Source organism: Numida meleagris, chromosome 13 (genome assembly GCF_002078875.1).
Source record: "Numida meleagris isolate 19003 breed g44 Domestic line chromosome 13, NumMel1.0, whole genome shotgun sequence".
NCBI lineage: Eukaryota > Metazoa > Chordata > Aves > Galliformes > Numididae > Numida > Numida meleagris.
Window position 1 is genome coordinate 1,087,260 of NC_034421.1, and position 24,555 is coordinate 1,111,814.

General features: G+C 38.8%; 2 protein-coding genes across 5 annotated transcripts in view; one reads left to right on the forward strand and one right to left on the reverse strand.

The window, feature by feature from the left end:
• On the forward strand, window positions 1–22,612 carry RSPH10B (radial spoke head 10 homolog B). Of its 3 annotated transcripts, none has more exons than XM_021411602.1 (20): window positions 2–919; window positions 1,618–1,693; window positions 1,967–2,035; window positions 2,273–2,446; window positions 2,898–2,983; window positions 3,596–3,716; window positions 5,092–5,268; window positions 5,958–6,099; window positions 6,554–6,675; window positions 7,136–7,325; window positions 8,025–8,136; window positions 8,787–8,866; window positions 8,972–9,120; window positions 9,880–9,978; window positions 10,815–10,991; window positions 11,712–11,763; window positions 12,284–12,394; window positions 13,534–13,726; window positions 14,123–14,361; window positions 22,372–22,612. In XM_021411602.1, exons 1-19 carry the CDS (start codon window positions 669–671, stop codon window positions 14,328–14,330), a joined length of 2,589 nt encoding a protein of 862 aa, XP_021267277.1. In that variant the 5' UTR covers window positions 2–668; the 3' UTR covers window positions 14,331–14,361; window positions 22,372–22,612. The 3 variants fall into 3 exon arrangements, with proteins under 3 accessions (XP_021267280.1, XP_021267277.1, XP_021267278.1); XM_021411603.1 differs by lacking the exon at window positions 22,372–22,612 and adding an exon at window positions 19,320–20,311; XM_021411605.1 differs by lacking the exon at window positions 2,273–2,446 and having other exon boundaries at window positions 1–919; window positions 22,372–22,445.
• Window positions 14,958–24,555, reverse strand: part of CCZ1 (CCZ1 homolog, vacuolar protein trafficking and biogenesis associated) — a 14,215-nt gene continuing 4,617 nt past the window's right edge. For both annotated transcript variants that reach the window (XM_021411613.1, XM_021411614.1), the window contains 9 exons: window positions 23,690–23,865; window positions 23,141–23,222; window positions 22,516–22,577; window positions 21,698–21,809; window positions 21,082–21,115; window positions 20,606–20,723; window positions 17,547–17,705; window positions 16,446–16,573; window positions 14,958–15,309 (listed from right to left, as the gene is read on the reverse strand). In XM_021411613.1, the coding sequence (XP_021267288.1) occupies window positions 15,254–15,309; window positions 16,446–16,573; window positions 17,547–17,705; window positions 20,606–20,723; window positions 21,082–21,115; window positions 21,698–21,809; window positions 22,516–22,577; window positions 23,141–23,222; window positions 23,690–23,865 (927 nt within the window). In that variant the 3' untranslated portion in view covers window positions 14,958–15,253. The remainder of the gene's footprint in view (window positions 15,310–16,445; window positions 16,574–17,546; window positions 17,706–20,605; window positions 20,724–21,081; window positions 21,116–21,697; window positions 21,810–22,515; window positions 22,578–23,140; window positions 23,223–23,689; window positions 23,866–24,555) is intronic.

Genomic DNA, 24,555 nt, shown 5'->3' on the forward strand with positions numbered 1-24,555 from the left:
CGAAGCGCGGCTCGGCTCTGCTCTGCGCACGCGCGGCCGTCGCCTTGGTTTCCGGGCGGCGCGGGCCGCAGCGCGGAGCGGCGGGCGTTGGGGCGGTCCGTGCCGCTGGTTCTTGTATTGCAGGGCGGTGATCGCTGATCTGTGAAAAAAGTGGGGATTTGTGTGAGTACAGCTGTTGAAGCTGTCCCGGAGTCTTCATGTAAGTCTCACCCGGCGAAGTGGCCTTGTTTCCGTGAGCTGTGAGGGCTGTGTTGAACCCGCAGCCCTACAGAAGCTAAGCTCCAGGGAGCTCTGGCAGCTGGAGCTGTGCAGGGGCCCAACAGGCTGTCCTCACAGCGAAACGGGGTTTGGCCTTTGCACGTGATTGAATCCAGACCCTAAAAACAAACCCGGGACAGACGGGCAGCTTTGCATAGCAAAAAGAAATCTGCTGATGCCGTTGGAGTGCTCTGGGAGGTTGACCCCGGGTCTGGGTGCTCCAAACTGAAGCTCTGAGGAGTTACTGTAATTCCAGTGAATACGGTCAAGGAAAGCCTCACGATGCAGCCGGCTGGGTTGTCTGGGGGTTGGTGTCTGTTTGTTTTTTGTATTAGATAGAGGGAAAATCTTTGCATAAGAAGACAGTAGGCACTCAGTAAGAAAGCAGAGGCTGAGACATCTCAGCGGTTATGGCAAAGGACAAGAAGAAAGATGGCAAGAAGTCAGAAAAGTCCGTCCATCCTGCCCCTGCACACAGTGCTGCAGCTGAGAGTAGTCCCACAAAGCTGACAGATTTGCACACCTCAGCCAATGAAATGGAAGAAGCACAAGCAAGTGCAACAGTATCAGATAAAGAGCCAGAGAAAGCAGAGGAGCCTCCTGTCCAAGACGTTCCTCAATGCTACGAGGAGCCCATTCTTTCTCAACTCATTGTGAAAAGGTATGTTTGGTACAAGTCCCTCAGTTAGACTGGGAATTCTTGTTTAGGTATCCCTGATGTACCTGCTACATGTCGTAGAAATACAGGTTAGACTCTTGATTTGAGGCAGTGAGTGAAGTTATTCAGACCTAGCAGCCTTGACACCCTGTTACAGTGATGCACAGAAATTCTACTGCCCTGCTTGGATCCTGCAGTGCTGCAGGCGCTCGCTGCCTCGTTCTTCAGTACGGGCTGAAGATGCTGACGGTTTGTGGGGAAAATGTACTCACATCACTTAATTTTCAGTTGCTGCCTTTTAATGTTTAGTGCTGTTTGTATCCCTTACGAGTGTCCTGAACTGAGGGAAACAGGTGAATGCCATTTCTTAACAGATCCTTTGGTAGATCAAGGAAAGGATATGCAATGTTTCACATACTCACCAGGTTGCCTGGTTGTAAGCTTAGAAATGCTAACAGTATGATTTTTATTTTTTTTTAATGGAAAAAGATTGAGATCTGTAGCAACATGGTAATGATGTGGAATACTATAGGCAAGATGCTGAAAGCTGCAAATGTTGTATCTTACATAGAAAATAGAGCTACAGCAAGGGACCTGCATGCAATCCACAGTAAATCAGAGTTGTTTATTGTATGTCTGCTGTGATTTCAGTTTCTTGGCAGTGGCTTGAAATACTCATCTTTAGTTTGTTTTCTTTGCAGCTATGAAGGTGACAAAGTTCGTAGGTTGTATGAGGGTGAAGGTGTTGCATTTTTTGAGGGAGGAAATATATATAAGGTGAGTGTATAAATTAATACATTTTTAAAAAATAGTAGGAATAAATCAACTTATCTTTCTAGAGCAAACAGGCCTGTTTCTTTAATGTAGATGAAGGCTGAGTGCTTAAAATGTGTAAGTGTTGAAAGCTCTGTTGGTTTCTGGCATTAAAATTTCATTGGAAACTATTATTTGGGGTTTTATATGTTAGTATGAATTCTTATAGTCACTGTTGCTTTGGTTGTGATAGGAATAAATTTGCAAACAATATCACACTCTCTCTTCACATTGTAGGGCATGTTTTCTGAAGGGCTTATGCATGGACAAGGGACTTACACATGGGCTGATGGAGTGAAGTACGAGGTAAGGTGCAATGCGCCTTATGACTGAACACTATTACAGCCAATTAGATGTGCAAATTTGAGGAAAGAATTTATGTTACAATAATTGGTACAATACAGTTGGCAAATGCAGAACTATGGCAGTGATTTCAGTTGCAAACCTGTGTTCTTGGAGAGAGCTGGTTATATCTTCCTTCCATTAAGGAGGATCAGAGTCACGTACCTTATGTTTTTTAAATGCTGTAATTTAATCTTTTAGGGAACATTTGTTAAGAATGTGCAGATGGTTAATGGATGCTATACATGGAATGATGGCAGTGTTTATGAAGGCTCCATCAAAAATGGACTTAGACATGGATTTGGCTTTTTCAGGAGTGGGATCCATCCAGTTTCTTACGTTGGTTACTGGTATAAAGGCAAAAGACATGGAAAGGTAAATAAAAACACCAAAGGAGAACACAGTTTCAGGTGAATACCTTCCAGAAATGTAATTACTTTTCTGCAAAGGTTTCACAAAGATGTTTTATGTCACTACACAGTCTGACACTACACAGATTCCTTTATCATTAGCACCCTTCATGAGGTCATAAATACTAATAGAAACAGTTGGGTTGGGATCTTGTTTGCCCCAGAGAGGATGAATGGCATGCCAAAGGAGTAATTGGTCTGTTACGTGGCTTGTCCTTTTGGTTGCTCCAGTTGACAAAATCAAAACTAATGCCTGCATCCATAGCCACAACATATTACGTCTCTAACCAAATGAGTTGCTACCCACAAAGGACAGAGTGATCCCACCTCCAAGATGCACTAGGCAGACTGAGTGGGATCTTAATTTGGATGATTATTTAGGTACTGATTTAAATTGACTATTCTCTTTGTTTCAGGGTACCATTTATTATGACCGGGAGCATATGTCTTGGTACTCAGGTGACTGGGTAGATAACGTCAAAGAAGGATGGGGAATGAGATGGTAAAGATGATACCACTTTTGTTCTTATCTCTTTTTTTTTCCCCATAAAATATCACACGTTTTTTCCTATTGTTTGAAAACAGATGCAAATGGTACCATTTTGTGGTTGTATGTATTTTCTGCAGTGAAATAAATAATTGTATGAAATGCTTGATGGTGATAAAATAGACCTCTGCGACTTACATTTTTATGTTGGTGTTTTTATCCTGATTATTGCTGAAAAGAAAATTTTAAAAAGATGAAACAATCCCACATCAGCTTTGGTAAACCAAAAGTCAACATTTCAAAACAAATCTGTTCAATTGATTTGAATGGATTGAAGTGTTTTTGTGATTAAATGAATTATTTGGTCTAATGATATATAAAATAACAGTTTGATTGAATATGATGAAGGCTCGTTAGAGAAAACGATTAGTTAATATTTTTACAGTGGTTTGTAAGTTAAAATGCAGTAAGCAGAGCATACGATGACTCTTGTGTATGCTAATATTTAGCCTTAAGAAGTGCTGAATTTATTAACATTGAGGTTTTGCATAAAACCTATTTTTGTGAGACCCACTTAGGATTCACTAGGAATGAGCTCCTAACCTTTTTAAAAATATTTTTTCCTAGCTATAAGTCTGGAAATATCTATGAAGGTCACTGGGAGAGAAATGTACGTCACGGAAGAGGAAGAATGAGATGGCTGACAGCTGATCAAGAGTATGTTGGACAGTGGGTGTATGGTGTACAGGTAGTAATTTCTTCCTCGGAATCTGTCTAGTTGAATGTCTGTCCATTAGTTAATTAAAATTAGATAGGTATTATTGTGCAGTATTAAGGAGCTTGATATTATTTTGGTAGCTGAGACTGAGGAAATACACTGTTTGCTGTAACTTGAACCTCATGTTAGCAGAGTTCACATTTTTTAAAGGCTTTTAACTTAAGTCTTAAAAACCATAATTCTCAATTAGGAAATTAAAGCCTTCTTAAGTAATTAAAAAAAAGTTAAAAAGTTAAATGTTTTCAGGTTGTTTTAACTTGAGATATGACTTCAGTGTGACCTGTTTGTGGCAATATATTTGTGTCATCTGTGAAGTATGCTGCTTCTTGTGAAAGCTGTATGATATAAGGAGATTTCTGTTGCTTTGTGTTCCTTCCATGTATTATTCTGTTGGAAAAAAGAATGGGAGCTACTTGCTCTGGCTTTTCAGTCTGCAGAAAACTGACCAGCAGTCCAGCTTCTGGGGCATCGTGGCGCTCTCTGTGGCGTGGCGTTCCTCAGCTGGCTGCCACAGCGTTACAATTGGAAGGGTTCGGACAGGAGGGATGTCTTTAGGAGCCCTCTTGTTAGAGCCTGCTTAAGTACGTGTTGATTTGGGATATCCTCTGGAATGCTTCTCCTGTGCATCTTTGTAGAATACAGTTCTGTGTATTATTTGAAATACTACAGCTATTCATGGGGTGCTTGTCATTAGAGAGATCTATCAGCAGCGACTCTTAGAGGTGTCTGAAATGTTCTAATTTGTAAAGGTCTGGGCCTGTAGCATTGCTACAAGTGCTGCTCTGAAAGTAATGCCTCCTATGTTATAATGTCAGAGGCGGATGCTGGTGGGATGGCAGCAGAGGCTGAAGCTTCCCACCACCATTCCGTGACATGTTGGTGCCGTGTGACAGATGGCAGCAGAGGGGCACTCTGACAGAATGTGGATGGAGCAAAGGGGTGGAACTGAATTCCTGCATGTGGAAACAATGACACCCATCGATGCTTGTGAGCCCTTGTGGAGGCTGAACAGCAGGTGCGAGCGCAGTGAGGGGGGGTGGTGCATTTCAACAGTGGTGGCAGCAACAGCGGATCACCTCCACTGGTGCAGATTGGTACGAGTCCAGCATGCAGGCTCTTGTTCATCACTGGTGAAAATGTGTAACTTGTGGTGGTGACTGTTGAAAAATAGTGGTTTATAGCTGAGAGTTTGCTCTATCGAGTAGTGTTTTTGTGTTCATTGTATCTGTTGTAGTTTCCATGGAAATAAATAGGAGGCATTACTTTTAGAGCGACCTATGTCATTCTGTAGTTCTTCTGGAGATTTTTTTTAAATATTTTTTTTTAAGACAAAAATATTTTTCAGCATGGATATGGCACCCACATATGGTTTCTGAAGAGAATGCCTGCATCTCAGTATCCTTTGAGGAATAAGTACACAGGTGACTTTGTAAACGGGGAGCGCCACGGACGTGGGAGGTTCATCTACGCCAGCGGAGCGGTGTACGATGGCGAATGGGTTCATAATAAGAAGCATGGCAAGGTGTGTGCTGATAAGTAGTGACACAAACCTACAGGCAACACCAGAAAAGACCATTATGCTCTTGTATAGTGGATCTCAAGATTCCTATACCAAAAACTACATTTCATTTACATCATGTGTGGAAACTGAACAAAAAGCACAGAGAATGCTGAGAGCAGATGGAGCCCTTCTGGGGACCTTGCTGGGCCACCATTTGACTCTGTAGTTAGAAGCGTGTTATGTGCGTAATGAAGTACATCTTACTGTGAAGGTTTTCAGTGCAGTGGCTGCACGTTGATTTTAGCAGCAGTTGGTCAGTATTTTTCCTCCTGTGAGCTAATGAATTTCAAGCTATCCTTGCACAGAGGGGTTCTCATATTAGTAGATTTTTTTTGTTTAAAAACAAACACACAACTTTGGGTGGATAGTTAAAGTATTAACAAAGACTGCAGTTTTTCTATGTGAGGGGAAATGTTTTTCTCTCAAAATGCATTATAAATTTAAAAGATATATTGACAATTGTTTATCTCAGCAGTGTGCTTTAACAGGTGACATAACATAAAAGGTATGGAAAGTTCTGTTTTACTTCATCTCATATGTTGCATTTTAACCAAGATGGTTAAAAAATGATTAATGGTGGTATTTTTTCCTAATTTTTTTATTATGTAAGAAAATTTATATTGAAGTTAACCACTTGAATCTGTCTGTAGGGCAAGTTTGTCTTCAAGAATGGAAATGTTTATGAAGGAGAGTTTAGAGGTGATAATATGGTAGAATATCCTGCTTTCCAGCTGGATGCAGTGGGCGCACAGGAGCTGAATGCCATGTGCTCAGGAAGCTGTTTTGGCTCTGGTGAGTGCCTCAATGCAAGTTCTGCTCAGCTTACCTTTTGTTGCTCGTTTTTCTGTAATGTGAGTCTGTTCGTGCTTATTCCAGAGTCAGACTGAATTCTTCAGACAACTTTGAAGAGAAGTTATTTTAACAGTTAATGCTTGTTACTTCTGTTTGGCTTGTTTCTAGTGTGTGACACTTGGAGTGGGGCATTCTTACTGCATCTTGTTACAGTTTGGAAACACTTGTCTCAAAGTTTAATAGCGTATGTAAAATCTGCATTCCTTTTGTTAGTGGTTGGATTGGAAAAAAACCTACACTTTGATTATACTGTTGATTATTAAAGAATATTCTTCTTGCTTTAAAGGAGACTATAATTCCCTGAAGTTAGTAAAATAAGATGAAATCATATGTTTTGTTTTCCTTGTGCACGTGTATTTAATTTTCTTTTGGTTCTAATTTATTTGTGTGCTAGAAACAATCAGAATCATTAACAACTCAGAAAATCCTTCCAGTCTGGGATCAGATATTGAATTAGATGTATCTTCACTGCTTAACTTGTTTCCAAGGGAAGAGAGACAAGAAGAATTGAAACAAGTAAGAGCTTTCTGCCTGGTATATTTAGTTTTTTTTCTCCAGCAAGTTTCACATTATCTTATTTCTGACTTATATGTATTAAAGTAAGCCTTTCCATTCATGAGTTATTCAGAAATCCAAAGGCCATGGAAACAGGAAGGCACAGAGAATGAATAGACAGTATTGACTCTTCCTGAGCAGCCACTAGAAAACAATAATAATTATGTCAGTCTGTTTGGAAGGGCAGTCAGCAGCTGCTTCCAGTTACTGAGGGGTTTGTCTGCTAGCAGACAGAGATACATTTATTTTTGTCAGTCACCAAAAAATGCGTATTGTAACTTCATTTGGGTAGTGCTGTCCTGAGCCCCAACCAGGAACCTACTCCAGAACGTGGAATTTAAAAAACCAAAGCTTTATGTGCTCCATATGAGCCAATTCCTCATTGCTAGGAGACTATACTGAAAACATTTGCTTTATTTAGGTAGAATTTGCTGTGTTGAGACACATTACGAAACTGAGGAGAGTTTACACCTTCTACAGCAGCTTGGGCTGTGAGGATTCTCTTGACAACGCCTTCCTTATGACCAGGCTCCAGTTCTGGAGATTTCTGAAGGACTGCTGCTTCCATCACTGCGGTGTAACTCTTGCTGACATGGATCGGATGTTGAGCGGTTTGTAGTTCCTTTGGGTAGGGTCTAGAATGGAGGAATTTTGTTAGTGAAGCTCTACTCTTGTAGTTGAGTGGCCCAGAACTAGTCCCACTGTGCCTGTGAATTCTCAGTGGTTGTATGAATGCTTTTACAAACACTTCAGGGACATAGGTGAGAAAAATGCAAAATTAAAATACCACTTAAAAATGGTTCTAAGGAGCCATCTGTTTAAAAGTTGTATTTGATCCTGATCTTGCCATTGCAGTTAAATGCAGTTTTAAGAAGTCTGAGAAGGACAAGTAGAAGACAAAAAAATTTAATATTTTTTCCATGCTGTTAACGTGGGTTTGAATGTAGTTTGTTTTTCCTCATCTCTAGAGCTGGCTAGTGAGTCAGCTCTATTTAGTCTGCGAGTGGAGCTTTATCACAGAGGCACACAGCAGTGTCCCCAGCACGCGAAGGCGCTGACTCCAGCTCTGCTTCCCCTTCCATTCACATACACTGCGGAGAAGGAGAGATGATAAGATTAAGCTGTGGATGCACTGTGTTCCCTTGCCCTGTTTATTTGAAAATGATGCTATGTCTGGTCTGATTGGTCCAGGACTGTTGTTTCACAGCAACAGTTAGGGATGGAGAGGATAGGAAAGCTATAAGCTCAGTACGGTCATAAGGATTTTAATCTACGTGGTGGCAATAGAGGGTATTTTTTCAATTTTTTAGATGATAAAACACCACTTGAGGATATACATTCTCCATATGAGACTTTACTGTTCAGAACGTTTTTATCTCGCCTTGTTCATCTATCCTTTCATATCTATCACAAGGAGCACAAGTAAGTTTCATCTTTCAGTGAAATTTATTTCAAGGTAATGTCTGATTATTTTTTTTTTAATTATTTTTTTTCCCCTCTCCTTTTGTTGTCCTGTGCACAAGGCATCTGCTCGCCTTTGCACTTGAGCTTGTTCATTCTCTGGTATCTGTTCTGATACCAGGCAGAGTATCCCAGTGACTGATTCTGGGACTGCTAACAAAGTACTCCCAGGTGTGTTTTTGCAGCAGCCATATGTTAGTGCTTTGGGAGCTGCCGTATGTGTGGAGCACATGGTTTTTCATTATTCTATATAAATAGTATCAGATGTTTTCAAACAGAAAGGTAGAGCGTTGAATTCAAGTGGGCTTTTGATCCTACTACATGAGGGTGCTTTTGAAATGTCTTTGTAAGGTCTTTTACACTAACGAAACGACATTTTCATATTGAACATAAATAAATGCGGATCTTTTCTCTTTGATTTGATATGAGAGGGTAGTATTCAAGATGGTCTTGAGAAGGGCTGTTTTCCAAGAGTCTTGATTTTCACTGAATTGTCCAAAAAATATCTATTGTAAAATCTTGCAGGGTAAGTGTATTCAAACTAAAATAAAAGCTTTCATTGTACTTGTTGTGCAAAAAAAAAAAAAAAGTAATTTTTGTTTCAATTGTAGAGATAAAGGTCCTTATCTGCCAAAGTGTTTCACTGAAATGATGTCCAGGAATGTTATTCCCACTGCATGTCATATTCAGGGTAAGTAAGAGAATTTCTTCTGTGCTGTGTGGAATTCATCAATTATTACCACAGACATCATGGTCTTACTGTCACTGTTACTTTTTCCCAATAAATTTTTTACAGGTTTCTTATTTTCTGAACAGCGTCGTGCTGTTTTTGCCATGAGATACATTGACAAATGCTGGGAAATATACAGAGCTTTTTGTCATCAGAACACCAGACCTCCGTTTGAACCCACAATGAAAATGAGGGAGTTCCTTTGGATGTTGAATGTAATCCTCTAACTACTTTTTTATATAACTAGATGCACTTTGTTCAGTTTATATGGGCATTTTAAAGTTCTGCCTGTGACTTCTGCACAGTTGAAAAAGTGTGAATGATGCTGTTTGTACAAACTGTCCAACAGATGTTACAGGCACAGTGACACGGGGGTCTGTGTACTTTTTCCAGGATTGCCTTCTGATTTCTTGCTTGATCATTTCAAATCATCAAATCTTAGACAAATGTGTTTGCTTTTTTTTCCTTTTCCTATAAAATATATATGCTGAAGTATCATGCTGCTACAGCTCAAAGATTGGAAACTTTGGGAATAATGCAGTAAAGAATTTTAATAAGGCGTAAATTTAATGTACTGCTTCTTGGTCATGAGATTCTTTGCTAAAATTCAGCTATCCAAGGCTAGGGAACAATTCCAATTGATATAACTGGCTTCTGAGTCACTGTCACTGTTAAACCCAAGCCTTCCTTTTTCCTTGAACTTTCTTTAATAAAACTATCAGATGACAAAATTGTAATATTAGATATTATTACTTATGAGCTTTCTCAAGTTTTTTTTCTTAACACTGTTTCTGAATTCTCAGAAAATTCCCATTGAATTCTCTAGGGCCAGAATTTCAGTCTATCATTAATTGTGTTGTGGAAGTATCACTTGAAACCAGTGCAAATTTTGACACAGGCTTTAAAGAGAGTTGGGTTAGGTTCCTGTGAGAATGCCTTAAGGCCATTAACATGCAATCTTTAATCTCACCCAGGATTTTAAGCTTCTCAGCAAACAATTAACTGCTTCAAGACTTGTGGAAATACTTTTCAAAGATGGTCCCTCCCTAGATGACAGCAACCTGGAGCAGGAGGTGTGTATGGGGAAAAAAAGACCAAGCAGCACACATAGTAGTTCATTGCTACAGGAACAATTAAAATTAATTTCAGAAAGTGTTGGAGCTTCCCATCTGCTAGAAGAGGAAGAAAATGTTGTTTACTGTGAAAAAATGAAGACTACAATCTTTGTACTTCTTATTTTCTGTTATTCTGTGCCTATATCTTCTAGTTTAGCTTAGTATTTCATATTTTGATTATTTCTTTACCTGTGCACTAATCCTATAGATAATACCTTGAAAGTATTTGTGACACAGGTGGTGCAGTACCTGGTTAGGGATATGTGAATTGCCAACTCAATGGATAGCAACTGCGGAAGGTTCTTCAGCTACCAGCTGGCATGCCACGTCCTTGAAGAACTGCTCATATCCAGTGACAATCTATTGTAAATGACATAATTGAATTTGTGATTTTAAACAGTATCTGATATACTCTGTGTGCATTAATAAAGGAGTCATTCTACCCTGTTACTGGGGGTTTTGGAAGCATCATACACCACTGAACATTTTAAGTTTTGGCAATGCTTGTCTGTTACTGCTCAGAGAGAGAAATTTCTTGTAACTCCAGGTACAACAAAAATCTTGGCAATATTTTGAAGTGACTTGTTGAAGGCGTAGCACAGTGTATCACCTCCTGAATTTTTGGTGCTTTGGCCATTTTCAGCTTTTCTTTTAAAGAAGGAACCTATGAGTAGACACATGAAGGTAGTGGGGTTTCACAGTTAGTTTTTGAGTTCCTAACTTGCTTAGGCACATATACCTGTAATGAGATTTTGCAAAAATTAATGAATTAATCACCGTTTGTTTTATTCTAGTTGGTTTTTCTTGAATTTGTTGAAGCTCTTCTCCATTGTGCTTTGGTGTATGTTACCAGTGGTATGATTAAGGAGCAGGTAGATCGAGATAATCAGAAAAGAAGTAACTTCAGAACTGAGGGTTTCTCTGAAGGAACCACAGATGTGACTTTCCACACGCAATATTCTCTCTCCCAGGTAAAGCTGATGTAGACCGATTAAATATTATTACTTCTCCACTTAAAGAGGGCAAAGTCAGGTCCTGTAAAATCCCAAACATGGGAACTAAATTCCTATTTTTGTATGAACGCTCATTTGAATGGATCCTTCTGGTTTTCTTTGTTTGTTGCTACCTTAGATTGTAACATCAGTGTAGACAGTTATAACGCGTGCACATTTTTGTAGATAATTGTAATTATGCGTGGGATACTTGTAAGTCTCCTTTTGTTCAACAAGTGGATTGACTGGTGGCAAACATGCCTCTCCTGCTTTGAGTGTCAAAATTGATGTGTAAGTGGCCTTAAAGCTGTTGCATGTTCCCAGAGGAAACGCTTGCTCTTCTCTTTTTGGTGATTTTTTGAATAATGATTTAGAAGGTTGTAAGATGCTGCCTGTGACTCTGGTGCACCCTGCTGTGGGTGACAGAGAAGCTAAAGTAATTGTAAGTTTTGAAAGGGGCTAGAATTTCACCTAATGTGAAATATAACGTGTTCCTGTGCCTGTATGTATGTATGAGCCTAAAAGTGGTGCTTTTCTACTGCTAACAAAGTATTTGCTCCTGTAAGAACCCTTTGCTGTTCTTACTTAGGATATTAGTTGGTATTTTCTACATAAACTAAAGCAGAACAATGTGATTTCAGTATTTAATTGGAACACAAGACACAGCATTTATTAACTGAATTTTAAACTTCTTGCCAGCTGCCGAGACCTTGTGAAGACAGAGGGCAAACTCTTCAAGAATTTCTAATGGGTGAGTATGGTAGTTAACTGTAGGCATCCATAGGCCAGCGTGGTAAAGGAGATACCTTTAAAGTTGTAGCAAGAGTGTGATTAAAACAGTATCTAATCATTGAAACAGTTGGACATATTGTAATTACAGAGGGTAGAGGCGCTCTGTTCTGACTCACAGGGTTTACCTCTTCATGTTTGGCTTCCAGCAGCTGCTATGCTGAGTTAGCTGGATGAGTTTGAATCTCTGAAGTTGTAGTGCTTTTTAATTACAAGCTATCACACGCTTTTCCTTAAGAAAACTAACTTGGAAACTTTTTAAAACTAAATTCTTACTTGTCTGTCCCACACATTTGGGTGTGGAAACAGAAGATCGAACTCTGTACTGCGTATCCATTATAGATCTTTTCATTGGTGCAGCAGTTTTTCAACCACCAGCCTAGCTGGAACGTCAGTGGCAATTTATTCTTGTTTGCTGCTAAGGATCAACATGCAGAATTACAGACTGAGTCATTCTAACTTTTCTGTGTTTTCAATACTAGGTAGTGCCCTGTCACTCCACACAGCTCATGGCAGTATCAAAGATGTTCAGCCATTGTCCAGCTGGGATACAGAAGAAGAACAAGATATCTCTTCAACACTGGAATTGATAAGTAAAGCAATCCTACTCTGTTAAGACTAACAAACACAAAATCCCTTATGCCTCTTCTTTAATTGTGAAATTTTATTCATTTATTCAGATTTCAGCTTGTCACAAGAGGGCAGTAAATGAACGTTAATTCTGGAGACAAGTTTTTGAAAAACATTAAGAAATTATTTAAAAGAAAGTGAGACTTAATGAGAATTTTAAGTACTCCTAACTTAAATAACTTTCATACTTTTAAAATGGCACATCTTATATGTAGGGCATCTATAAACTTTAGTTTTTACTTGCTCTATGGGAATCTCCATCTTGGACAAATACAATATACAAATATATTACAGCTATTCTTGGCTTCTTTTACTTAAGTTAGGAATTACTGTTACTTGTGTATTCAAGAGCGGTGTGCCACTATCAGCTGGGATAGAATGTTTTGCATTCTGGCAGGCCAGCGTTCAGGCAAAAGAGAAAACGCCCAGTATGTTTTCATATGCAGAGGCTACTAACCTTATTGTTACTCTCACCTTTAGTGCCATCCCCTTTCTGGCTGGGTAGCAGGTCTGGGGCTCTTTGTGTTTGTTAGTGTTACACAGGCAAAGAAACTGAATGCGTGAATGTAAGTAGACAAGATGTACTCTGAGAAGTCCTCAGACCTTTCACTCCAATGACTGAAAAGTTAGAGCTGAAAAAAACACCATTTCTTAAAGAGCCACCAGATGGGCTCCAGCCTGCTGTGTCCATAGCGATGGCCGTTGGGTGTACTTCTGTTCTTTCAGTAATCGTTTCCATCCCTTCGTTCCCCCACCTGCAGGAGTCATGGGTACTGAACTGTCATCACATTAATCCTATGACAAATGTTTTAATTATGCAGTAAAGGGGAATGTTTATTCTAACATTCATCCCAGAGATGAGTCACTGAAGACCTGCAAAAGGGCCATCCCCTTCCACATGCAGTCATAAGTTCCTCACAGTTGTCATCTTGCATTCTATGCAGAAGCAAATGTGTGTGGCCCACTGATGTGGAGAGGAGAAGCATAACAATCAGTGCAGCCAGACTTTTCTGTCAGAGTTTCAGATTTGAAATATTGTATCCCAAAAGGTATTTGAGATAAACGTGTATTTGTCAGAATGTTTCTAACTTTCATGTTGCAGACGAACAAGAAGCCAAAACTGGAAAAGATAAGGAATTTGATTGGTGGATGTATCAAGTACAAATCTTTTTTACAAACAAGTTGTTTCCTGCCTACCAGCATGAACAAGTGTTGAAGGAAAAAATAAAAGAAAATCGAATACGGAATGCTGAGTTAGCTGAGCTGAGAAGGAGGAAGGAGGAGGACATAGCAAAGTGAGTATTTTATCTTCTATTAACAGCATTCCTGAAATTCAAAAATTTGCATTAATAAAGTAGTACAGTGTACCATAACCAGCTCATCTAAATATAGTAAGTAACATGCAGAATGTAACTTGTGTGACTTGTGGCTGTCAGGACTAATGATTACAGGCTCCTCTCAGGTTACAGAAACGTCTTTCCTGGTTCTTAATCCCTGCTCTATATCATGGGAGTCAAATCAAATCTGTGTTTTGCATACTGTAACTTCAACTTGTAGAATTAAGTAGATGGACTTCCTGCTTCTCCACAGTGTGGCACACAGTTCATACTGTGACTACAGATGCAACGGTTTGGCCAGTATAAATCTGTCTCACTCACTGAGGTGCATAAATTCAAATCTTGTTCACTCAGACTTATTGCTGAAAGAGAAGCAGAAGATGCAAAAAAGCAGAAAGAATCTGCAGCAGAAGAAGCGTCACTGGAGTCCAAGAGTACAGTTCTGAAGGATTTAGAAGAGCCTGGTGTGCAGTTAGTACCCCCTCCAAAGGAAGAGGCATCCACTGTACCACCCCCAGCTGTTACCAAGGCGCCTGCAGGAGTAAAGAGAAGGAGGAAGTAAATCTTCTGAGATCTGCTGAAGCGACAAGCATGTAAGTGTTCTTTGAAGGAAACAAACAAACAAACCAAAACCCACACCAAATGACACTTGCACTGGCATCTAAATCCCGAGTGCTATAAAAGTGAGATTTGCTGTTTTTAGAAGGAAACTGAACTTCAGGGCAAGCTGTGTGTTCTTAAACAAAGGGGCTTAGGAAAAAGCATATGTAGACAGTTATATAAAGTGCAACCCTCTGCATAAATAAACAAAACTATCTGAGCAGTCAGCATTCGACTATTAGCTAAAACTTGTATCAGTGTTAAGGCGATCTAGAACTTATATTCCCTATCATGACAGTACTGCTAAAGTAAACAGTTTCATGTTCAATCAGTTTTACTTACATGAAGTCAGTCAAATAATTATTTTTTGTGGTCTAGGATGATTGTGTTTGGGGAATACTTGGAGGCAGGAATTTGACAACAAAAGAGGTAAATCAGGATGAAGCAGGAGTTGTTAAGAACGGGTCAGCCTAGAAATGGAGCTAGAAAGTGACTTGTTCAGAGATCATTTGTAACCAGCCTCGTTTCACATGGCATCATAGCATGACTTCCTGCCAATCTTCTACAAATAAACACAGAGATCAAAAGATGCCCTTAAAAGTGTAACAATCATTAGTTTTATTTTCCAGTAAAATATTCACGTAACATCAGAATGGAATGGTACAGGTGAATTCAGACTGGTTTTTAATTTGTTTGCACATACATAAACATTTTTAAAATCTAGAAATTTTATCATCAGTTTACAGATTTTAGTAGAAATTTTGATTCTTACAAAGCAAGTATTGCTTTACTATTGTCATTATTCCAGTCAATAATATGACTAATAACTTTTCATGTTGAACAAGTGTCTGACATTGACATCTTTATAAATCAGTCCTTTGCAGATCAATCCAAGAAGAAAATATTATTAAACTGTGTTGCACAAAGTTTCTTCACTTCCTCTGTAAAACAAACAAAAAACCCAACATTTTTAGAAATCATTGTGATATTTTACAGGATCCTCTGTGTAAGAGCCAGGGCTAGCATCTAGTAGAATATAATTAAATAGACAAAAAAAAAAAAGGGAGGTTCTGCTACAGAAATTTTTGTTTTCAGTAAGAGAAAATTGAGTCAAGCCAGAAGTTTCAGTCTGAAAGATGAGATTTAGGTGGCAAAAGTGTAAATGATGAGGAGTTGCCTGGACCATTTGTCTTGTCGAACTTTTACACTGCAACAGCAGAATACCTGGCTTCCACACAAGGAGTATTTTGTAATTCCTTTTCAGAGGAAGAGGGATTACTGGACTCTGTTACAATAAATCAAGATGGCAAAGCTTTTGCTTTTTGCAGTTTGGCAGACAATGGTGCAGGGGTAGCAGTATTTCCTGAGTGTAAAAGGCACACAAAGAAACAAGCACTGTTTCTGTATTATAGATTCGATCCTGAAGAACAGCAACAGTCATTATGTAAACCATGCAACCATCTTCTCTTCCTGAAATGTAGATTATTATGCTGTCAACTTAGAAAAATACTAATTAATCCTTTCCTATCATCCATGTGAGAGTACTGCCTCGTATTAAAACACAGAGTCCCAAAATTGGTGCAAGTAATACTCAAACTACTCCTCCTCTTAAAAAAAAAAAAATCTATTTAAAAACTTACTGCATCTTCATGTTCATTTGCCCTTTAAGAGTAAATCAGTCTTCAAAAAGCATTACAAATAGGCAATAACATTATGAATATCAATGACAGGAGAGACATGATGTATAAAAAACCTACTACTGGATCACTGACAAAAGTCAGATATAAATATTTTCAAGTAATACACTTCATTAATTGCTCCTCAGCTCCACAGAGTACCTCTCTATTTTCAAGGAGGAAGAATAACTGATTAAGTATTCAGCAGACATACTTAAATGATGCTGCTACTTTTTCATAGCTGACGGAAGGCAGACTAAAACCTTATGGCAACTTACCTTGTCTTGGCTGTCTTAGATCACTCTGTCCCTAGATTTTGGGTCAGATGGATTTCACTATTTCTCCACAGACAGATATTTTAATAGTAACTGTATTTAAAGGTAATAAAAACCAATCCTTACCGTTAACTTCAATCAGATTTGCATTTTTCTGATTCAAAATAACATACAATTCTCGCTGGTCAGACTTTTTCCCAACTACCCAGTAATCACTCATTGCCTTCACAATAATTTCCTCATCTTCATCAACTCTGAAAGAAGTTTCAGAAAGTAAAGAAGGTGATGGCAGACTGATTTTCAACACTTTTCAATTGTACTAGTAATTATGAATGATGTCCTAATTTGTTGGGTTTGTATAGTATAGGAGATACTAACAGAGTACTAACTTTAGCATAATTCATCAATTCAAGATGAAAACTTCAAAAATAAGCTGCACAGAATGATTTGGTCATCTAAGGACACAGTTCTTAATTTGGCTGCTGGCCAACCAGTCTGCTACTCTGAAGAAAGCACCTATCTTCCATGAAGTTAAGGACACACTTCAAACATTATCCTGCTACTGTGACCAGAGAACAGGGGGACATGCTGTGATGACACTAGGCTCTCACATATCAAGTTGTTGAACCTATAACTCAACCATGCTGAAAAACCAGGTGTGTTATATAAGGCTGTCACTAACCCAGTACTTCCATAATATGCAACTTTTTGATTTAAAGAAAAACTTGTCCTTACGCTGAGTGGGACAATTGCTAGTCCCTAGTTAGGGGTATAGACCTCACAATCATTTTGTAGTGATAGGAAGGTCTCTTCACCTTGCAGTAGGTAAGAGGATACAATTTACAGAAAGCCAGTTACATTTTCTAGGAGTAGTACAGTAATAACTGCAAGGTTTGTATTTCAGCTATTGTCCAGTCCCTAAAAGCAGCCAGCTATTTCAGAGGAGCGTACGATACAACAGGGGTCAAACAGATGAGATATTTTCTAATATAGTATAGAGGCCCCGGTCCTCCCTTTAAATTATTTGTTTTAAAAGGACAAGAAAAGTTTATGTATGACATACTACTTCTAACCACTACAAAATATTAAGTAAGACCACCAGAACAAAGTCTATCGTACAGAGCTGTGAAAGTCATCCATGTCAAAAAGGCGTGGAAGCTTCACAAATTAAACAAAAAATCTCATTGACAGAAGGACTTAAAAGAGTATTTAATAGTTGAGCGTTACCTAGAGAAGTCACTGTTGATGTCACCAAGAATCTTCATGAGGTCAGGATGTACAGATGCAAGTGATACACTGGGTGTTTTCCTCATGTGAATGGTACTCTTCTCCGCAAGGTTCATGTGGTTGAAGTAGATGAACTTAAACTGAGGCTCCTTCTCAGCCCTAGGAAGATTCAGAAAAAGGAATTGACTTGCAAATACTGCCCGGGTACATAAGCACAAGGCTCAGAGAGAACAGTTATCAGCTAGCCAGTGTAAAACTGAGACATCCTGAAGTTATTTTCACATTGAAGACCCTAAGTAACGTTTGTGGCAAAGTCAAACTTCATTTCAGTACTTAAACAAATGAAAAAAAGATAAAAAACAACAACCAGTTTTTCCTCTTCTTGGGGTACTACGAAATAGACACTGGAGTCTGAGAACCTAATCCCCATTTTTTTCTCCACTGCTTTGTTTCCTTGCCCCGTGGTTTAAACAGAGGCTTAGTCTTTAACTGATTGGGAATCTTCCATTCACCTCTTTATGTTTTCTACCATAAAAAGAAAGAACTCTGCCTTGATCAATGCAATTAAATATTCCATCATCAGTTGTGTGGCCAGGTGAGGCTATTTGCAAACTCCTCCTCTCCATTTTCTCTTTTATTACGGTAATATAAAATATGTCACAGCTGTAATTCTGTAGAAGCCACAAGAAATTTAAATTGGAAAAACCTGGCTATAGCAATTGGTACTTCAGGCTATGTATTATTCAGAATGAAGGAGATACTGCGATGACACCAGTCACCTTAGCAAACAACTAGATACACTTTCTCTCTGTCACTCCAATGCATTAGTTTCAAGAAACTGTATCATGTTTTCAGGACACCATGGCATTAAACTTTAAAAGAGTTAAAGCAGCCAAAGCCAGTCCCAGGTAACATAAAAAGACCCCCAAGTTTAATGATTTAGCAGGTTGGCACAATTACAAGTGCACCTGGCTCTATACCCTGCAGTTTTGCTGATTTGGTGTGATATCCGTATATAAATTCAGTCACGCACCTATCTTTGGTTCAGTTTATCTTTTGGTGTTGTATGTGACAGCTGTTTTTGGTTCCACAGCTCCAAATCTATCTAAAAATAATTCATTTGATATGAAGAATCAGCTGTAGTTCTAAGATAAATTTTCTAAGTTTTCTAAAGCATTAACACCTTTTTACACTTGGCTTTCTTTGTTACCTTAGTCCTGCAAAATATAAAAATAGTAAAACAATTTTTACTCACCTACCATACATGGAAAAAACCCGTAATTCTGCATAAAAGTACTATAACTGTAAAGCTTACTTACACTGTAACTAACAGATAATCCACTCACTAGGAAAAAAAACCAAAACTCGCAGCATTTCTAACTGTACAACTGAAGTCCTTCCAGTATCTGCAACTACTTCTATCTTGTAACATCATTCCCACAAAGAACAGAACCCAGCTTCAGAATCCTGAATAACCCTTCTAATATACATCAGCCTGGCAGAGCCTGTGGCAGCCTTGGCTCAAAATCAATAGGAGGGAAGCTGTCTTTTCTGCTCTCCCGTGACTCTTCTATTGGGTTAATGCAGCATGGAAAAAAATAAAAATCTTGGACAGCTGGAAGAGGAGAAACGGGAATATGGGACAGGAGTTGAACCTGCAGGAGTTTAAAAACAAACTAACAAACAACACAAAACCACGAAACCCACCCCACCCTCTCAGCCTGCCCTACAGCTGGGGCAGGAGCTATGATAATGGAAGCATTTCTCTCCCAGGCCTCAGTGCCTCAAATGGGCAAGAGGAAAGAGATCACAACAACTTGGAACCAAGGCACTATCTCAACATGATGAAGACTAGAACATCAGTCCTGTGGAAAACACTCTTCACCTAGCCAGGCTACTTTCAAGTAGACTGTAGTGGATGCTTCCAGGTCTTTGCCCAGAAAAGCTAGGTTAAGCAAAGCCTGCTCCTCTGTTTATAGGCTCCATCTTCCACTTGTTTTAAGGGCCACCGTGAACAGCCCGTTATGTCCTGATGTACAGATACAATACTTCTACAAATAAAGAACACAGAATAATACAAAGCAGCTTGTGAAAGATCAGACTTCACTTCTATGCCCTTGTCTCAACCAACAACTCAGTAAGACCTCTGGGCTATCTGAGAGACACAGCATGGATTTCTAACAGAGCTAGGAGTTACATTCTCTCTGTTCAAGCTGTAAGTAATTGTGCCTAAGGAAACATTCAGACGTTTAGCCACGTCAACAACCACTTGATGGGAAAAAATAAAGTTCTTTCTTTCTAACATTATAGAAAGCAGCAGTCTGGGAAAGCAGAAGTCAAAGGAAATCAACAAAAGAAAGGCGGTGGGCACAAAGCCAGCCGTGGTTTTTTTCTTCAAGAAACTCAAATGTTCTAATTGCCCAGGGGCTGTTTCTGAACTTTAAGAGATTCTGTCTTGCTCAAGAAAAGCTGGGAAGTGTAAACTGAAGTTAAGGTTTTACAGGAACTGCTGCTTCATTATGTCAACATGTGGGGAGATGGACAGTAAAAACGCAGACTGAACTGACAGTTTTCTATCTTGTACGTACCCTGCAAGCACAGTAACCCACAGAGCTGTGCATCTCCACTGGTCAGCTAATTTCACGTTCACATATGAAAGAAGCAGAATGCAAATATTCTATCTGCTATACCTGAATAATCTGTTACAACTTGGGAATGAGGTGGCAGAACCTTAATTGATAACAGTTAAGAATTACTATCTTAATGTTCACATGATTTTTTTGCAGCAGTTCTACATGTAAAGGAAAAAGGTTTCAGCTAGGCAACAAACATTCATTCCTGTATAAATAACATGCATGTCATTGCTTCAGGGAGACAAGAATATGCAACAACAGGAGCTTTACAAATGTTTAAGGTACAGAAGGGTAGATGAACGTCGTTTAAGATACACAGCTAACTCAATGCTTTCAACATTTAGGATCATGTATAAGCAGTCCATTCAGCCTAATTTGTAACCAACTAATAGAAGACTGTGACAGAAGCAGAAATGTAGTACAAACCCTGATATTCTCTTGTTGATGTTGTATTGTTCACATATGTCTGATGCTAACACAGTGAGCTGAGGCCCAACAATGCTGTCCAGCTTACGGCAAAACTCCAGTGTGGGTGGAATTGAAGCTAGAGGGTACGTAAAGAAAAGGGAGATGTGAGATTCTGTTCCCACAGTAGAGGGTACAATTTCTGTAGTTGCTTTTCTTAAACATCATTGGAGGCTCTAGGACCAATTTCTCTTTTAATTACACTCATACACTTTGCAAATCATCCATAAAGTTAACTTTAAGCAATATTTAGTCATTTTATTGTGTAAACTGAATTACCTATGCCATTGGAGCAAAATCAAAAGACTGATAAAAGCACTCAGGAAGAAGAACCTAAAATAAGAAATTAACTTAAAACTTGTTTTACTCTTGAAAAATACTTATGCATTTTTTACTAACTGTGTCTCACTTAAGAAGTGATACTAGTAGGTACTTACCATCAATCATAAAGCAGACAGCTGCACTCATGGCCTAGAATGAAAAAAAGTTAAAAAAAAAATTATAACAGGTTACTTCAGCTACCTCAAATAAATGGCAGTATTTCAGTGAAGTCACACATTGGTCAACCAGTTTTTAAAAAACTATTACTAAGAATTCACCCAGTTTAAAGGTAACCCATCAACAGGACAATCTCTTTGCAATCCTCCATAACACAGGATAGTTACAATTTTAAGGCTCAGCACAGTTTACAGGGTTTAAGTAGGAGAAATGTAACATGTATTAATAAACACATTCTATGCAAGGACATATGTCTGCTAGGAACATCCTCCTCCCTGCTTAATACAATATAAAGCCAAGTATGAAATCATGAAGTTGAAGGCTGGTATTTGCTTCTGATAAAACATTGTTATTTTGAGGAGGGTACAAGAGCGAGGAAAAAAGGATTCAGGCTTTAAAGCTTCTTGCTCGAAATTCCAAAGAGTTTTCTGTCTCTTTAATCTGGTCCTATCAATTCATGTCTGTAAGCAATTCACAAGTATTTCACATCACTGATTTCCTCACTGTATATAGATCCTTAAATTTGAGGAATAATTGCAGAGAAAAATGCAATACCTTATAAACAATTAGATGAAGCTCTTCATAAGTGTCATCAGTGTTAACAAATATTTTGGGGAATCGGCATTTTGCTTCTGGATCATTAAGATTTAAGGGTCCAGTAAGAAACCTAAAAAACAATTCAATGGCTCAGATGTGGTACATTCTTGTATTTCAGTGTTTCTTACTTAACAGATGTTTGTGAAGTTAGCAACTGCTCCCATGTTTGAGTAGGTCTGAATACAATGAGTATCGAGCTATCCAGAGAAGCACAGAGCCCTTTTTCACTGCTGCTGGGAAAGCCTGCATCCTCTGCTTTCCACCAGCAGCTTTATGTAGAACAACAGTGTACTAGAGGAACTTTACTAACTTTAAGGGGAAAACCAGGAGAGCACGTGCCATTGCTTCAATACCAACAGACTACACTAAATCAGACAAAGGGGATTACAGTGTTTAAAGAAAGATGTCCAAATCCACAATTATTCAAATGTTGCCCAGCTGCTTACATGCCCACCCTGACACACCGAGTGCAGTATCACTAGATGCATGCACCTTTGTCTCAAGTGCCCGACTGAAAGGAATTGTCTGGAGCGCGGCCAAAACTTTTCATGCAGTACATTAAGAACAGTGGGGAAGAAAAGGCTTAATTACTGTTACTGCATACTTCTTTTTCTTTTCTTTTTTTTTTCCAGAGGTAAGGTTTTACTTTGTGCTGACTACTGTGTGACCTGTGGAATAAAATACACGTGGAACATGCACCCCAAAATAGACTGATTCCTCAAACATTTTGCCCTTGAGGGAAGCAGCAGTAGATGGTGCAAGTTATTAAGAGCTACCTTCCGTAATGTTGTAGATTTCCTGGCATTTCAGCCCGTATTGGAGAATCTCTTCCTGCTAACTGAAGCAAAGAGGAACAAGAAAAAACAGCTTAGAGGTATTTCCTGTTCATTTTTTTGTGGACCGCCTCTAAATCATACCAAAGCAAACCATTTACAGAAAATAACACTTGGCTAAAGTGCAAGAGTTGCTGACAGGGCATTCAGATTTTGCATTTATTAATTTTTAAATGTAACTTATGGAGCTCTGCCAGGCTGGGGGGAATAGGGAGGGTAACTAACTCCTTGTCTTAATGGCATTTCACGCTGAAACAAACACTGTAAGTCAAATGTCCTCTATTGGAAAAGCTCACTAAAAGCTACAGAAGCTTGCTTTGCAGTTATGGGAGATGAAAAGGTTCTGCCAATAAGGCTTGAAGACTTCTGAAATTCACTTCAAGCAGCTTGACACTTCAACTCATCAAGCACTGAGCTGCTAGACAAAGACTCGGAGGCCAGTTAGGAGTTCCTAAGATACTGTATGTCAAAATTGCTGTATTTGATCAACGATGTATTGACTACATAACAACACATGACTTACTCACCTTAAAAATGTTACAAGTGTTAATATGCATACTTATCGTACCTCAGGCTCCATGTGTCTTGGGAACAGAGATGTTGTGAGATACTTGTACAAAATTCTCATATCGTCTTGTTCCAGTCCACTCCTAGAACACAGGGAGATGGAAAAATGCAAATTATGTTTGTCCTGTAGTGCTCAGGTCACACATTGTCCCCCTAATCACAACCTAGGTGGCAAAATAGAACTAGGGTAGGTAGCAGCATTTCAGTGTCTTGGCAGATTAAGCTCAGAATATTCATTTTCTTTAAAATGCTATTTCATTTCTCAAATTCAAAACACATCCAAGTTTGCTTTAAAATAGAGTCACTTCTCCTGCTACTAAACCATATTCAGTGTCATAATTATGTAGCACGAGCAGAAAGTAGAGTTCTTGTTTTTTTTTAATCTTTCCCAAAAGAAACAAGATTTCTCATCTGAAACACAGTTCAACACTTATGTGAACCTTCAAAAAATAAAATATTTAGCTGGAAGTGAAGCACTATGCCCTGAACAGCTGTGCCATGCCAGTAAATACCCCCCAGATCCCACAGAATAAATTATTGAAGTACCTACCAGATCAGCTGATCATTGTAGAGAAATGCAGTATATTTGACTATGTTTAGGCTTTCTTCCATCCTATTAATAAATGACTGAATTTTCAAGTAAGTCATTTTATCCAGTGGAAAGAAGCTGATTCCACAAAATACATCCAGCAGATCACAAGACTGTAAGTGCAGTGTCTGCAAGTACTAAGAGAATAATGGCCGTTGTTTTTGAGAATTCAGAAAGCTTCCAATGTGTAGATTTAAATGACAAATTTGAGCCTAATCCCCTGTAATCTAGGCTAAGGACCCCAAAAAACTTTCAATTCTGCTTGAGCAAAGTTTTTCTTAATGTGTCAGCATGATTCCATGATTACTGTTATTTCATCAGCTGGCTTTTAAGGCCAGCTCAAGATCCTTATGAGAGGATAAGAAAGCGCAGCCTATCATACCAATGATTAATTTCAGACGTGACTCTGTAGAAATTAACAGATGAGCTTGTAACGTGCAAAAGAAAAGATTATTCTCTTTCCTGATAGTGCCTTTAAAATCTCTGGGTAAAGCTGTCTAGCATCCTGCTCTGTGCAAGATGAGTTGGCCAATGGCTCCCTCTACAGTCATTTCACATTACCTAAAAAATTACTTCACTCCTCAGAACTGCACGTTACTACAATAACAGACTAGTAGGAAAAGGTCAACAAAAGCTAGATCACAGCTTAAATCTCATTTTCTTTCACAGTTTCAGTGCTGACCAAGCCTGCCATCAATGTTTGGCCAATTAATTCCTTCAACAGAATGATCTGCATGAAAGCTTTTTCTAAGCATTTCTAATTCCCCAGCAGAAAGAGGAACAGATTTTCCCTTGGACTTCTTGGTTATACAAATCTCAGTGCCTGC

Excerpts from the sequence above, each read along its gene's own strand:
- RSPH10B (XM_021411602.1), top strand. The coding sequence starts at position 669 with ATGGCAAAGGACAAGAAGAAAGATGGCAAGAAGTCAGAAAAGTCCGTC. Across the intron at positions 8,867-8,971 it reads CACTGCATGTCATATTCAGG|GTTTCTTATTTTCTGAACAG; the intron begins GTAAGTAAGAGA and ends AATTTTTTACAG. Across the intron at positions 12,395-13,533 it reads TTCAACACTGGAATTGATAA|ACGAACAAGAAGCCAAAACT; the intron begins GTAAAGCAATCC and ends TTCATGTTGCAG.